The 16,622-nt window shown below is 43.5% G+C and overlaps 2 protein-coding genes across 2 annotated transcripts; one reads left to right on the top strand and one right to left on the bottom strand.

Annotated features, from left to right (window-relative positions):
• The first annotated feature begins 3,971 nt into the window (after positions 1-3,971).
• On the top strand, positions 3,972-5,681 carry LOC136505866 (uncharacterized). Its single transcript, XM_066501002.1, has 3 exons — positions 3,972-4,136; positions 4,505-4,609; positions 5,159-5,681. Exons 1-3 carry the CDS (start codon positions 3,978-3,980, stop codon positions 5,516-5,518), a joined length of 624 nt encoding a protein of 207 aa, XP_066357099.1. The 5' UTR covers positions 3,972-3,977; the 3' UTR covers positions 5,519-5,681.
• Positions 5,682-14,776: 9,095 nt separating this feature from the next.
• LOC136505753 (dirigent protein 22-like) lies at positions 14,777-15,660 on the bottom strand. The gene has a single exon (XM_066500902.1). The coding sequence runs from the start codon at positions 15,603-15,605 to the stop codon at positions 15,072-15,074; it is 534 nt and encodes a 177-aa protein (XP_066356999.1). The 5' UTR covers positions 15,606-15,660; the 3' UTR covers positions 14,777-15,071.
• Positions 15,661-16,622: the final 962 nt, after the last annotated feature.

The raw sequence follows: 16,622 nt of genomic DNA, 5'->3' as shown, positions 1-16,622 counted from the left end.
CTTGCCACTAGTAGAGAAACCAGTTCCGGCAATCCTTATGTACTGTGACAACCAAACGGTATTGATCAAAGTTACGAGTACTAAGGATAATTCGAAGTCCTCGAGACATGTGAAGCGGAGGCTTAAATCTGTTAGAAAGCTGAAAAACTCCGGAGTAATTGCTGTGAATTATATTCGCAGTGAGAAAAATCTAGCAGATCCCTTTACAAAAGGGCTTGCACGGACAGCGATTTCTGTTGCAAACATGGACATGGGGTTGAGACCCATTTAGTTGCAAAGTAATGGCAACTCATTTCTTTTGATAGGAGATCCCTGATTTGGAAAATGAGAAAAACAAGTTACTGTTGTAACAGGGAGTACAGACTGTTTAAAAAAAATTAAAATTACCCATGTTCCATGAAATGTACTCTCTTCTGTATGGAAGGCTGGCTATTATGTCTTAATGTATTCTAGTGTCCACTGAGGAAAAAGGTATCGTCCTACAGGATACCTAAAATGAATACACCTATGTGAGCTAAACTGTTAGGTCGCAGTTCATGAGAGTGGGGTACTCTTTGGAAAGCTCATGAGAAGATCGAGGAGCAAGACCTTTAAAAGCTCCGTTTGGACTTGGCGTTCTTGCAGCCTAGTACCAGTTGGATCTTCAAGAGAAATCTGACAGCAAAAAGCTATGAATTCAAGGCTTAGTCCATTCACAAGCTGCTGAAAGATGGACCTGGTTGATCTAGGTGTAAGTTCAACCCGTACGGAACTTATACTGAAAATCTGGTATATATAAAGAATGTTCAGTACAGCAGCTTTGGAATTGGTGGGGGATTGTTGGATTTAGGCCCATGTTTGGCCTGATCTGAAAATTCCAAAGCATGCACAACTTATAGTCCCATATTGCTAATTCAAGGAGAGGTTGTCTTGCTTAAATATGGGAGTCTCCTCTCTATGCAAAATAGGTGAAAATGAGAGAGAAGGAGACTGTTGCTACACGCACGCGCAGCTCGCGCGCATTTTTCGCGTGAAAAATCGCGTGACTTGTGACTTGCGACGAACGCGTACGTGTACATCAGGCTATTATTTGTGCAGTTTCTATTTTTTATGCTGAGCGTAATGGTGCTTCAATGTGATTGAAACTGTCGTTTTAAACAGTAATAAGGTGTGTCAGTTTCTGCTGTTTGATTGCAGCAATTTCTGTCATTAAATTAGGCAGTTTTTACTGCTTGATGAAGGGAATTGATGCACTATGAAGGCCTATAAAACCAGGAGACGTCCTGGTTGAAGGGGACGGATTCACACGCTCACCTTCCCACTCGCTGTGCTGAGCTTCTCGCTGCTGCGCCTCGTCGACCTTTGAGTTCGGCGTGCACCGGACTTGAAGAGAGCGGGATCTCCGAAACCACTGCCGCGAGACTCCTGCACGGGGCGGCAATCAGGTTTTTGGGCAGCGTCTACATGCGACCGCTTGGTGATCTGCAACATCTACTTCAACACGTTCGACTACGTTTTGCGCGGGATCATTGAGTAATTTCCTTGCGCAATCCTGTTCTAGTCAGTACGTTGCCTGTTTACTTGTGTTATGTGCTTGCATCATTTTTTATCTATGAGTTTTTCCTCCAAACAAAATCTGGAATGTATATTAGGCACTTATTTCCAACACTTTTTGCTAGCAGCAGCCGCATACACTTTTTGCTAGCAGCATATGTTTTTATTTTGCTAGCAGCAGCATACATTTTTATTTTTTGCTCTGACTACTCCCTTAATTGAATGTACAGAAGCAATGGCACTTGATTAGTTAAGATAGAGGGATCAAAACATTATGAGGAACGACCAATTCTTCCAAAGCCTTGGGCTCAGTACCCTGGTTGCACAAGTTAAGGGTAAAAGTGCAAGGAACAAGGATGATGTTCCTGAAAAATCTAGATCTCTGTACAATCCTGAGAATGATGAGGGCTCTAACCAACATGACGAAGATGAAGTCAGCATGGTACAAAGGATTGTTATTGATCATTATCATTTTGGTGACTACACTTCTATTATTTTTGGGTCTAATTCTTCTTGTTTGCTTCATACTAGGCTTCTAAGGTGGGTGAGGATGTATGTAACAAGAATGTCCAACATATTGGCAAGTTCTCTGCTAGAGGTTCGTAAGCATCAAAGAGAGTGGTGGCACCACAAGAACAAGGGGAAACTACTAGAGTTACTAGGCAAAGGACTGCTGCCAATCCAAGCCTCGCTATTGTCACACATGATGCATTGGCATCTACCAATACTACTACAAGCCAGAATGAGGAGCACATCAAAAACCACTACGTGAAATAGTATTTATAGGGCGGCTCTAGAGGCTTTGTAGAGGCGGTTTGCCCAGCCGCCCCTACCCAAGCGCCTCTACAAATCATGCATTTGTAGGGGCGGTTCCTAGATCGTCCCTACAATTCGATTTGTAAAGGCGGCTGGTGTTATCAGCCATCCCTACAAATTAATTTCCAGAAATCACGAAAAAAGAGGTAAAAATAGCATTTTTTTAATCCGAGGAGGTCCCCACCCGACAGCTACACACCCACTCTATGGTTGCAGCATTTTTTCATGATTTTTGCACACTTTGCGTCGGTCGGGATTCAAACCCGCAACCTCTACCTCGCGCACAAACTCCTCTACCACTGCACCTCACGATCACTTGTGTCTACAATCCATTTTGGTTCCCCACATATTATACAAAACCGAGCATAAATTGATTGTTTGAGGCCCTAAACTAATTCAAATGAAAAAGTTGTCAACTACAAAGTTTTATAACTTTTTGAGATCTACAACTTTTATTTTGGTAGTTTCTCCATCCGAGGTCACTTATAAAATGTAAATTTCAAATTTGAGAAATTCGAACGTAGTTTTCCATAATAAGATGATTTCAAATGAGAAAGTTATCGACTACAAAGTTTCATAACTTTTTAAGATCTACAACTTTCATTTTTACTGTTTGTCCATCCGAGGTCGTTTAAAAAATTAAAATTTCAAATTTTTGGAAATTCAAGCGTGGTTTTCCTTGACAAGATGATTTTAAATAAAAAAAGTTATCAACTACAAAGTTTCATAACTTTTCGAGATCTACAACTTTCATTTTAGTTGTTTCTCCATCCGAGGTCGTTTACAAAATTTGAATTTTAGTACTTAATTTTTAATACTCGGTGTATATTTGTAGGGGTTGTTCAATATTGAGCCGCCTCTACAAATCTGATTTGTAGGGGCGGCTGGATATAGAACCGCCCCTACAAATTGGGCCATTTGTAGGGGCGGCTGATAACATCGGCCGCCCCTACAAATCTATTTGTAAGGGCGGCTCATTTGGCATTGAGCCGCCCCTACAAAGAAAGGGATGCGTTGCCACAAATCGTTTTTGTAGCAGTGAACAATGATGAAGGCAAGTTACTAGATCAAAGTTACTAGCTTCATTTGTTTCTATCATGATGCTTCATTGTAGACTTCATTGCTTGTTAGGTGCACATCAACATTTAGATATGCTAATAAAATCAGATTGATACTTATTTAGTAAATCTGGAATATATTTGCTACTAACTCTACAAATGAAATCTTGTTAGGTGTATTATTTACAAGTGCACAACAGGTGCCACGGGGAAAATATATAGGCAAAGAGCTGGATGCGTTGAATAGAGGGCTAGGGACAAAGATTAAAATTCACATTGCTGAAGGGAATAGAAGACCGGAGGCACCAATGTAAGCTTCAAAACTTGCATCAGAGGCTGGGATCTCACTTAGGCTGCATACACCTATCTTTCCACACTGGAAGCAGTATAAGTAGAAACATAATAAACATCTTGTTGAAGCCTACATTGGCAAAGTTGTTGTAAGTCAATATCTATTTGACTTGTTCAATCATAGTTCATTGTGTCCTTTTTGTTTTCAAATCTAATCTCTATTTTTTACTAGATCCCATTCGACATGGACACTAATAGTCAGATGAGGCTTGTGTTGACATGCTAAAGGGTGGACAACGTCAGATGAGGCATGGGCTGAAAAAGAAGTACTTTGATGGAGTTCCAGCAAATCTAGTGAGGACAACATCACCTGTGACGTGTATGACTGATGATCAATGGAGAGCATTAGTGGAGATGTGGTCCAACCCAAAACACAAGGTATGACATTGGTGATGTTGCTGATAAATGTGTACATATCTAGACAGTTCAGATTTTAATGGCATTTGTAGTCCCTTTTTAGTATTTGTTTTTATTTCCTTTACCTTACAAATTTGTGTGGTGTACAGGACACTTGTGTCAAAAACCAAGTTAATCGTGCGAAAGTCCAGTTCCATCAGCGTACAGGTTCTCGATGTCACATTGCACATGCCTATGTCACGGTAGGACAAATTTAATGCTATCTGATCTTGTTGCTGATCTTCTAATCTACATGAATTATAGACAAAGTCTGCTGCACATTGTTTGAAATGAGAAACCATGAAATTGGTTCAAGCTAACAAGTTTAAGTTGATTTCTCATCATTTTAGAAACAAGAAAAATATAAAGACACAGAGCCCACTGCAATTGATTTGTTCAAGGAGATGCATTGCAGCAAGAAAAGTGGTTTTTGTGAGCCTATCAAAAATGCAATTGTAAGTATTGTTCCCCTCTTCTGCAAGACATACTTGAAAGTCAACTTGAATATTTGGCCCGATCGGCTGCACTTCTTGTGCTGCAGCTGTTGCTCATGCTGCTTATAATCTGAACCATTGAAATCTGATGCATAGAATCTGAACCTTTCAAATCTGAACTATGCACGCAGCACCGGCTGCAGCTATTGCCTTCATGATTGGAAGTGATTGTGGGTTGTTTTTGCTATTGTCAGAAATGATGTTGCAAGAGTTATGATATACTTTTTGCATGACTACTTTGTTACATGATTCATTTCCCAAGTTGGGAGTATATAGTCTTCTAAATTCAAATATGATATACTACAAGTATACTGTCTTTTCCTTCATATACTGCTTTTAGCTCTTGTTTGAGTTGAACTTCATACATGCTTGAAACGATGTTTGAGGCTATTTTGGCTAAAGTAAGGTCATTTTTGAAGTCTCTGTAAGTATTATTGTAGTTTATTTTTCCTATACTGCTAGAAATCTATACCAAAGTCAATACTAATTTTTGTATCATTCTGTTGCTAGGCTGCTATGGAAGCAATTGAGGCTAAACCAATGCAAGAAGGCCAGCAGTCGATGTCTTCTATTGAAATTGTTTCCAAGGTGCTGCCGAAGTCAAGCACATTTCTTCAAAATGTGGGGCTGCCAATCTCCAAGCCAAGTAGTAGAAGTGCAGTTAGTTCACAGGTGTGGGCGCTACAGGCTCAACTTGAGGCTAAGGAGCAAGAATCTGCGCAACTTAAGCAAGAATCTGCACAACTTAAGCAAGAGGTGGCTAGCCAAGCACACGAAATTGATAGCTTGAAGAAGAGACAGCAAGAAACTCATGCCCTCCTTCGACATCTGATTCTTCACTTCAATCAGGGTCAAGTCACTCCTCCCTAAAATTTGTGAGCATCCTCGTCATCTAGATATGCATCCAGGCGAGTTGGTTCAATTATGCCTTTTGTATCTATCCCTAGAATTTGGGCTGGTAAGAGTCTTTGGTGAACTCTGTAGCATTTTGGTGTGCTTGTGGCTGCTACAATACAAACTATGAACTTAGTATTGCTTTAGCTTGCAAACTATTTCACACTTCAAGTTGTTATGTATGACTGAGATGGATGTATGAATGAGCTGGATGTATGGTTGAGATTGTTGCTTCTAAGATGTTGACTATGAAATTTGTTATGAATCAATGTATGGTTGTCGTTTGTTGAATTCAATTGTATGGTTAATATTGTCACTGCATAGGCACACATGGTAGTTGCCTAGTTAAGATTTCATAATAGTTTTAATGACAATAATGATCGTCATTATTGCTAGTGACGAAAATATTGCTATCACCAACTCAGTGACGATATACTCTCAATCGTCATGGAAGGTGCTTTAACACGCACCTTCGGTGACGATAGGTATTTCATCACTGCATCATCACAGAGCGTATTATGGTGACATAAAATCCTCTGTTTGTGACCAAAATGAGCCATCATAGAAGGTAACATCTCTTGTAGTGTAAATGTAAGATGGACGGGGAGATCTCCAAGCACTGGTCTGCCAGCAAGCGCGAGAGACTTTAAAACTCCTACACAATACCCGAACGTGGGGATTATAAAGGACGGACAGGGCTGTCACCACCCACCGCCTACCCCTCAACCAGGGGTACCGTCATATCCGAAGGTTCCCATGTACCCGAGCACCGCGCCCGTGTACAAGGAAACTACCCATATCCCCTCGGGACTCCGACCCTACGTATCGATAAGCATAGGACATGGGCAAACCCAAAGGAATGACGAACTGCCACCTCAACCTAGCTCTACTTCTACTCATACAAGTCATATGAATGGTTAACCATAAAGTTGAATATGTTAAGATCATAACACACAAACTATATGCTAGTTCATATATCATGATTATAACAACACAACTATACTCTAGTTCATATGCACTACTATATTGAAGATGTGAGAGCATGACTATGGAAGAAATTCTCTTTGTATTCATACCAAGCTTTTCTCTCTTTTCTTACAAGGAGCCAAGCCCTCCTTGATAGCTCTTGCTAGCTCCAAACTACTACTAAGAACTAAAGATTACAAGTAGAGAAGTGAGGTGTGTAGCTCCAAATGATGTGTGTGTTGCAAGGTGAGACTACCCCTATTCTTATACTAGTGAGAAGGTCGGTTTGGCCTTGGTAAAATAGGAAACCATCAGAAACCGACGTTGCATGGCGGCATGCAATCGCTAGAGGCAGCAGTAGGGGTGCGGCGCACCCCTAGTGCTCCCGCACCCTGGTGGGGCCGCCCCACGATGGCCTTCGTGTGGTCGGTTCCTGGATGTGTCTGGACCCTTCCCACGTCGGTGCTCGGCCCAGTTTCTTCGTTGGAGTGGGCCTTTGCTTGGCTCTTTGGTGTAGAATCTGCATTACGCTTTCTGGTTTGTGCCTTTTGCTTTATTTTCCACTTGTATTCGAATGTGTATCCTGCAAAACATGTTTTCTCCAATACAAGTGGAATTAGGTCAATAGTAAAGGCATATGTGTCAAAAGATTGTTTATTTCTCCTATTTTGGACTTTAATTAGCGGTCGGATTCAATCGTTAGTAACCGCCAACATTTGGCACCACAAGAACCTACCCACAAGTGAGGGTAGCTCAATGACATGCTCTACTAGTGTTGCTCTTCGCAGCTCCTACGGGGTGAACACAATCCCTCTCACAATCACTTCTCCAGAGCACTGCACAATCTTCTCTACGTGCTTCGATGGAGAGCACCACCAAGCCGTCTAGGAGGTGGCAACCCCCAAGAGTAACAAGCACCACCGCCTTACAATACGAACACCTAGTGCCACTCAATACACTCTCACAATGCAATCGCACTAGAATCGCACTCAGACTCATTTAGATGATCACTATTAAGCGTATGTGAGTTAGAGGGCTCCCAAGCACACCTACACAAGCCACCAAGGATTAAGGGTGCTTAGCCGCCAGCCTAAGGCCGAGCTCCACCTCTATTTATAGCCCTCAAGCCAAATAGAGTCGTTGCTCCAAATATTCCCTTTCCTGCGAGGGCAACGGACACGGCAGAGCCCCTCCCAATGGTCAAATTCCACAACTACAGAAAAATTAACCGAGGCGGGCAAAAGTGATTAACCGAGGCGGGCATCGCAACCACCTCGGTGCAAAAGCCATGGTAAATAGATCTTTATCGAGGTGGTTTAAATGCCCGCCTCGGTAAATTAAATAAAAAATAAAAAAATAAAGAAAAAGCCCGTATCTAGCCCTAACCGGGCCTGGAACTGGGCCTGGCTCTGCCACCCCTACGCACCGCCGCCATAGTTGGGGAGCAGGCCCTGCTCTGCACCGCCACCACAGAGGGAGAGAGATGCGACACCGTTGCCGGATCCGCCCGCGCGGGGGCCGGATCCATCCACCCCGTGCACCGGCGAGCTCGAGGGAGAGGTAGAGGGATGCACCACCGTCGCCGGATCCACCCGCATTGGGGATAGATCTGACCTCCCTATGCGTCGGTGTGTTCAAAGGAGAGGGAGAGGGATGCGCCACCATTGCCAGATCCACCCGCGCTGGGGCCATATCCAGTCTCCCCATGTGCCACCACAGCTGGATCCTCTCGCGCCATCGTTGGATCCGCCCGCACCGAGGCCAGATTCGGCCTCCCTATGCACCGGCGACCTCAATGGAGAGGGGAGGGAGAGGGTTGCGCCACCATCGTCGGAGATCGAGAAGAGAGGGAGGTGTATGCACCCTGGTCACGTCGGCTGTGGGGGAGAGGGAAGAACCGCTGCTGGGGTTACCGTGAGGGAGAGGAAGGGGTGAGTGAGGGAGAGGTTCGGAGGGAGAGGAAGGAAGCATCGGGTGCGACGTTCCCTGTGCGCCGTCGGAGGAAGGGGCGAGTGAGGGAGAGAAAGAGAGAAGTGAGAAGAAAACCCTAAGTTGCAATATATATAAGCCCAGTAAGGGTAGTATGGGCCACAGTTTTCCTGGGCTTGCTAGTGCTCAGCCTATTAACCGACGCGGGCCTTATAAGTGGCACACCTCTGAAAATGGGGGTATTTTTGGAGGTGGGTCTCTTATAAGGCCCGCCTCTATTAATAGATTTTAAGAGGCGATTATTTTTTAACAGCCTCCGTAAATCAATTTTGCGAGGCGGATGAATATTATCGCCTTGGTTAATCCCAGGCACTAACCGAGGCGGTTCAAATGTCTGCCCGCCTCCGATGCCATTTTCAAAACGTCTCGCATAATATTTTTCTGTAGTAGTGATCCAACGGTTGGTCACCGGACAGGGGTGGCGGTGGCACCACCCTAGGGGTGGCGATGACCACATAGGCCAACGCCGTGAAGTACCAACTCTCTAGAAAAAAGTTGTGGTGCACCGTCCTAGGCACGGCGGTGCCCAAGCGGTGACCAACCCCAACTTCCTCGCTCTCGGGTGAAAAATGACAGTGCACCGAACAACCCCTGGCGGTGCCACCGCCCTCCCAACGGCGGTGCACACCGGACACGGCGGTGACACCTCCACTGTTGCTGCTCTGAGCAGGGGTCAGGTGGGCACCGGCCTAGGGGTGGCGATGCCACCCAGACAGCACCCCGAGCCCCGTTTCGCCTCCTTTTCTTCACCTTTTCCAACACCTTTGCAAATGTGCTAACACTCCAAGTGATACACCACCTTGTGCATATGTGTTAGCTTTTCACAAACATTTCTCAAAGGATTAGTCACTTCTTTCACCATGCCACTCGATCCTAACACATATGCAAAGTAAGATCGCTCAAGTGGCACTAGATGACCTATATGCAAACAAGTTTGCCCCTCTTGATAGTACGGCCATCTATCCTAAACCCGGTCATAAACTTCTCTACACACCTATGACCGGTGAAATAAAATGTCCTATGGGTTATATCTTTGCCTTGCGCATTCTATTTCATCTCCTCCGATGTTGATACAACACATGCACCAACCATATCACTAATGATATGATCCACTTCATATCATCACGTGACCTTGTTGGTTCATCGATCTTGACCTCACTTGCTTTAAACCGTTGTCTTCGTCCATCGGTGCCAAGTCTTGCTCAAGCTTCACCGCCATGCGGTCCATCGCTCCAAAGCCTCCAACTTACCCTTCACGCTTGCAACCTGTCCATCAAGCCAAGTCTTGTCTTGATCTTCTCCACCTTAGTCACGTGACTCAATGTCATGTCTCATATGCAATGAGTTCCTTCATCACATGTGTGAGCCTTGCAACAAATTCAAGCCATCTTCACCGTCATGGCATGAGTTGCTCACAGAAGTGTACCTGTGGACTAATCACATGTGTATCTCATATTTAAACACATTAGTCCACCTAGGTTGTCACTCAATTACCAAAACAAAACTATGACCTTTCAACAGGTGTATGGCAACAAGAGTGAAACCCCTAATTATTTTCTAAGCAATGTTTGGATCTTTGAAGGCTTACTTTACTTTTATATTTTGAATTTGAGTATAGATAGCGTCATACTATAAAGGGGGACATAAAGTGAAAGTTTAAGGGGAATCATGTGCTCTTGCAAGACAACAAAAACCCTAAAGCCAAAATAAAGCTAGGTAGACCTAATTCCTATTTTGTTCTAGCCTACGCGGAAGTTCCGCGTCTGAGAGGAAACTTCCACACTTTAACTGTACCGTTAGAACAGGAGTGAAGGGGTATTAATATCTCCGTCTCTTCTTCCCTTCTTCCCCAACGGTTGTCTGCCACTTTACTTAACACACCAACTTGTGGACAAGCTCTCTCTCCTCCATTGAATCCACCCAACCTCCCCTTTTTCTCTTGGTGATTTCCCTTTCTGTGGTTGTGTTTGGCAGTAGATTAGAGAGCCCTACAGCAAAAGATTGCACTTGCTCTTACTCGATTGGAGGTCGCAACTTTGAGTCTACATGTTGTAACCATGTTTGGAAAAAAAAACCAGTCATATCTATTGGTGGTTGTAAACCAAAAGCTATATTATGTGGGCAATCCTCCAAATAAAACGTGATGCATGGCACTCAAAAAATAAATGTTGGATGGTTTCTTTGTTGTTACAAGTTTTGTCCCTAGTTCTCTAATCATACGTAAGCACATACTGTGACATTTGGCTACTGTCTAGCATACATCATCTTGGTCTGTCATACGGCCAAATAACATAACCGGCCCGGCCGTCTGCAACCCTGAACTCCTGATTTTCTTGGTTTCTTGAGAATATTTTGGCACCAACCCGTGCAGTACTATGACGTATATCCGTACATCTAGGTGTGTTCTCCCACACCAACACTGCATTGTAGATCAAGTGATCAACACAAGAGTGGGAACAGCTAGTCCTCCCCAAGAAAGAATCATATCATCAGGTGAAATATCATGATTCATTCATCACTATTAATTACATGGTATACAGTGGTTATAAAAAAAACACTCTTCTATTCTCGACTACTCGTCTAATACTATGATTTCACAGAAAGAAAAATACAAACTGGTCTGTGCCCACAAACTCGATCGTATATAGACTTAATTTTATGACTAATCATAATATCATATAGGCTTATATATGGGTTCACGGAAAAGTCCGATTGTATCTCATCATATCACACGAGCAGATCAAATCACTACCAGACTCCTGTAGTTTGCCGAGTGTCCGAAACACTCGGCAAAATACATAAAACACTCGGCAAATGCGAACAGCACTCGCCAAAAACAGTGACGGCAAAGCCAACTTTGCCGAGTGCCCGACACTCGGCAAAGTTGAAACCAAAAAAAACCCGAAAAAAATGGGATTTTTACCAAAAAAAAATGGAATTTTTTTTATCGATGGAGGCCCCTACCGGCCAGCGTCCACCCATCTCCAACATTTTTCGCGTGAATTTCATGGCTATGCGGCTGACGCGATTCGAACCCGAGACCTCCCGCTGTGCACGTACCTCCTCTACCACTACACCACACTCTCACTTGTGTCTGGATTCCGTTTTAGTTCCCAATATATTATACTAAACCGAGTGTAAATTGCATGTTTGAGGCCCTAAACGAATTTAAATAAAAAAGTTGTAAACTACAAAGTTTCATAACTTTTCGAGATCTACACTTTTAGTTTAGGAAGTTTTTCCATCCGAGGTTGTTTACAAAATTTGAATTTTAAAATTTTGAAATTCAAACACAGTTTTGCATGACAAAATGTTTTCAAATCAAAAAGTTGCCAATTACAAAGTTTCATAACTTTTCGAGATCTACACTTTTAGTTTAGGAAGTTTTTCCATCCGAGGTCGTTTACAAAATTTGAATTTTAAAATTTTGAAATTCAAACACAGTTTTGCATGACAAAATGTTTTCAAATCAAAAAGTTGCCAATTACAAAGTTTCATAACTTTTCGATATCTACAAAGTTTATTTTGGTTGTTTGATCATCTGTTCATCCGACATGGTCGTTCTAACATTGTTCACAAATCTTATATATCTCTATTGTAGTTTCATAAACTACCAGAGAGATATGTTAGATTTGTGAACAAATTTATTTTCACTTTGTCGTATGAAGAAAAGACCAAAACAAACATTGTACATCTTGATGAGTTATACAACTTTGTAGTTGAAAACTTTTTGATTTGAATTAATTTACTGCTTCAAAATGTGCTTTGAAATTTTCTTTGCCGAGTGTCAAAAAAAAAATAACACTCGGCAAATGAGCTCTTTGCCGAGTGTCAAAAAAACACTCGGCAAAGAAACTCTTTGCCGAGTGTCAAAAAAAACACTCGGCAAAGAGCCTCTTTGCCGAGTGTCAAAAAAACACTCGGCAAAGGCGTCTTTGCCGAGTGCCCGAAAAAAAACACTCGGCAAACCACGTGGCACTCGGCAAAGAGCCGGTCTCCGGTAGTGAATGGAAGGGCTAGAAAAACTACAATTTTGATTCTTCTCCATGATTTCGTGCATCATCACTTATTCACGAATCGTCAAATTGAAGGCGATACACATGGATCGAGATCGAGCACTTGATCAATACTTGTTGAAGAGGTTGAACTCGATAGTGGCGTCGCCTCATCTGTCTTGAGGTCGAACGTGTGCATCTAGGCCTGCACGTACCAGCGCGCCGTCCTGAACATGCTGGTGCCGCCCACGATGGCCATCTCCCGGACGGCGTCGAACACTGCATTTCGGCCATGATGGCGACGGTGTTGTCGTTGTACCCATGAAATTTGTATGAGACGACTTAGAGAGTTATAGGGTTCAAAGGGGAGATAACCCCTGAAGTCATAGCTCATGATCGTGATCCTGAAGATCACAAGCGAGTCCTGAAGACCTAAGATGCATGAACTGGTCTAGAAGATCAGTTGGTCTTGAAGACCTGATCCGAAGATCAACTCTTATACTCTTTTTCCCTTAATGAGTTTTCTCACTGGGTTTTCTCATGCAAGGTTTTTAATGAGACAACAGGTGCAACATAAGTAATGCATGTGATGTACTCTTTTCTCGTACCTTTCTTTCCACTGGATTTTGGGAGGAGGGAGTTTTTAACGAGGCATATACATAGCATAAATTTGGCCAAGGGGGAGTGTAGTAAAATCAAAATCAAGAAAGCAATGTGAACAAAGACTTTGAATGGTGGCCAAACTAACGAGAGGGAGGTGAAAGTCAAGTTCACACTGTAAAAACCTAAGTTCAGTCTCCTTTTTCTATATATAAATAGGTGGTCACTTTCACCTTTGTAATACCCCCTCCAACCCAAAAGGAATTTAACTATGGGTTACGTGCTAGGTAAAATGGTTCACGTTTGACTAAATTTCTAGTGAATGATATTCACATTATGACTCTAAATCAATTTAATATGAAAATACATTTCGTAACTAATCTAATGGTATTTATTTGATATCACAAATAATAATATTTTTTATCTATAATTGGTGAAACTTAAGATACTAGAACATGACACTGTGGTAGAATTGTATTTTTTCTTGGACGGAGGGAGTACAAGTAACAGAAGTGAATACAAAAGAGCTCTCACTTCCCTCTCACTTTGTGTTCTTGTTCTGGTGCCTGTGTTCTTGTGCGTGATAAGAACTTACTTTCTAACATAACCATACATAAACATACATTATGACATTTTGCTACTTTTTTTTGAGCAAATGTGACATTTTGCTACTGTGATTGTAGCATTCATCTTAGGACATGTTTGATCCCGGCGCTAAAAATTAGCCCACCTTATAAAATAGATTAAATATGAGCTAATTATGAGCTACCAAGGGCTATGGACTCTAACCACCAATTAACCCTCATTAGCTCTTATTAGCCTAAAATTACGTGGTGTTTGGATCCAGTGACTAAAATTTAGGAGGTGTGTCAGGAGGATGTTGCATGGGGTGTTCGGATACTAATAAAAAAATAAATTACATAATCCGTCAGTACTCCACGAGACAAATTTTTTAAGCATAATTAATCCATCATTAGCACATGTTACTGTAGCACCACATTGTCAAATCATAGACTAATTAGGCTTAAAAGATTTATCTTGTAAATTAGTCGCAAACTATGCAATTAGTTTCGTAATTAGTCTATATTTAATACTACATGTATGTGTCCAAACATTCGATGGGACAACTACTAAAATTTAGAAGGACAACAAACACCACCTTAGCTCATATCTAGGCTTTCTAGTTGGTATAAAAAAAACATGAGCTAATCATTAGCTCCAAACACCCCCTAGTCTCCTCGTACGGCCAATAGTCATACCATCTCCAACTCTGAACGCCTGATTTTCTTAGGCCTCGTTTAGATTGCAAATTTTTGCAATCTGGACACTGCAGCACGTTTCATTTGTATTTGACAAACTTTGTCCGATTATGGACTAACTAGGCTCAAAAGATTCGTCTCGTGATTTACAACCAAACTGTGTAATTAGTTATTTTTTTTACCTACATTTAATGCTACATGCATACGTCCAAAAATTAATGTGATAGAGAGAGTGAAAAAACTTGAAATTTGGAGGTGATCTAAACAAGGCCTTAGTTCGGTGAGAATAATGGCACCTACCCACGCAGTGCTATACCGTACATCCGTACTGTACATCGACACAAGCGTGGGAACAGCTGGTCCTTCCCATCAAAACATCATGAGGTGAAATCATTATTCATTCATTATATATCGTTCCAATGCCAATAGTGCAGTGGTTACAACAAAAATTCTCTGTTCTTGACTCCCCGCCTAATACTAAGATTTCACCGAAAGCAAAATACAAGCAGGTTTGTCCATGAATTTGCATAACCGATTACCTGTAAAATTAAGTTTATATGCGGCTTCGCGGTAAGTCCACTTGTATCTAACACAAACAGATCAAGTGAAGAAGCTACAAAAACTACAATTTTGATAATTCTTCATGCGTGTTCATGTATTCACTAATCCTGAAATTAAAGCCTGTATATGCACGGTGGATCGAGACCGAGCACTCGATGATCAGTGCTTGATGTAGAGGTTGTACTCGACGGTGGCGTCGCCGGTCTTGAGGTCGAAGGCGTGCGTCCGTGCCTGCGCGTAGCCGCGCGCCATCCTGAACACGCCGGTGCCGCCGACGACGGCCATCTCCCGGACGGCGTTGAACACGGCGTTCCGGCCCATGATAGCGACGGTGCTGCCGTTGTACTTTCCCGCCTGGAACACGAAGTTCATGTTCATCATGAGCGACACCTCGTCCTTGCCGGCGCCGATGTAAGTGCCCTGCGCGCGGCCCAGGGGCTTGGAGGACTTGAGGTCGGGGCCCTCGGTGAGCGGGTCGTCGATCACCACCACGGCGCCGAAGCCCGTCTTGGAGGTGTTGGTCACCGCGGCCCGCGCCACCGGCACCGCCGTCGGGCTCGGCCCGCTCACCACGTCGTGCCAGTATAGCTTGATGTGCGTGCTCTTCTCGCCGCTGCTGGACGCCGCCGACGCGGCTGGTGCGGCGGTGGCTACCAGGATTGGCAGTAGCAGGAGGAGCACGGCGGCGGCCATGGCGTCCGGGCTGAGACTGAGACGTGTGTTCTTGGTGCTGTGCTCTGTTGTGGTGTGGAGGTGTGGTACGTGCTGATGGCGTCTGCGGAAGCGACTATTTATGCGCGCGCGAGATGGAGTGGCAGGTGCTAGAGAAGCTTTGGGAAGTTGACAGTTTGTTGTTAAGTGGGCGGGGAGAATTATGTGCTTGGCGTGTTAGGGTGGTTAGTTGCTTTCGCTGAAATATCTGGTGAGATGCCATAATGCTGCTGGAGGATCCGGGAAGTTGGGATGCAATGCCGCTGTGGAAGGTACACTAAAGGTCTTGCCATTCAGACGAGGCGTGCATAAATGTTATATTAGTCATGAGTGTAGTCAATTGTTTAATGAAGTGTTGATCGAACTAACCCACCAACAACCCCCTCCGTAGTTATTGATACAATGCACTACTACATTAATCCAACTTCACATATAAACAAAAGTGTTTAACAGAGGCAGGCATCACTGTCATCTCAGTCCCTTCATCAATGTAAATTATAGAAAACATAGACGGGCTATGATGCTTGTCTCTGTTAATAATTAAAAAACTAAAAAAAATGAGGCACATCGTCCAAGCCCACTACTCAGGCCCGCATATCCTCCTTGCTAGTGTCTTCCGACATCCGCTATGGCTGAGCTCACTTGCCATTCCCACGATCGTTTCATAGGATCCGCCATGTGACGGCGCCTGCTCGATCCTCCATGCCACATACTAGATCCTCCTTATCCGAGAGATGAGAGAGAGCAGTGGCGGATGCAGGATAGGAACAAAGGGGGGGCTAAATAATGAAGATTTAGGGCTAGGGCTAGAGATTAATGATGATTTAAGGCTAAGTAACTATGATCTAATGAAGAAATCAGGCTCACTAGGGGGGCTGTAGCCTCGGCAGCCCCCCCTTTGGATCCGCCCCTGAGAGAGAGGTTGAGCGAAGATCGAGGGAGGGTCGTGTAGGAGTGAGAGGCCAACCACGACAGTTTCCCACGCCTAGTCGCCAGGCC

This window comes from Miscanthus floridulus, chromosome 14 (genome assembly GCF_019320115.1).
Source record: "Miscanthus floridulus cultivar M001 chromosome 14, ASM1932011v1, whole genome shotgun sequence".
NCBI classification, from domain to species: Eukaryota; Viridiplantae; Streptophyta; class Magnoliopsida; order Poales; family Poaceae; genus Miscanthus; species Miscanthus floridulus.
The sequence above is the reverse complement of the archived record's forward strand: the minus strand, read 5'-3'. Positions and strand labels throughout refer to the sequence as shown.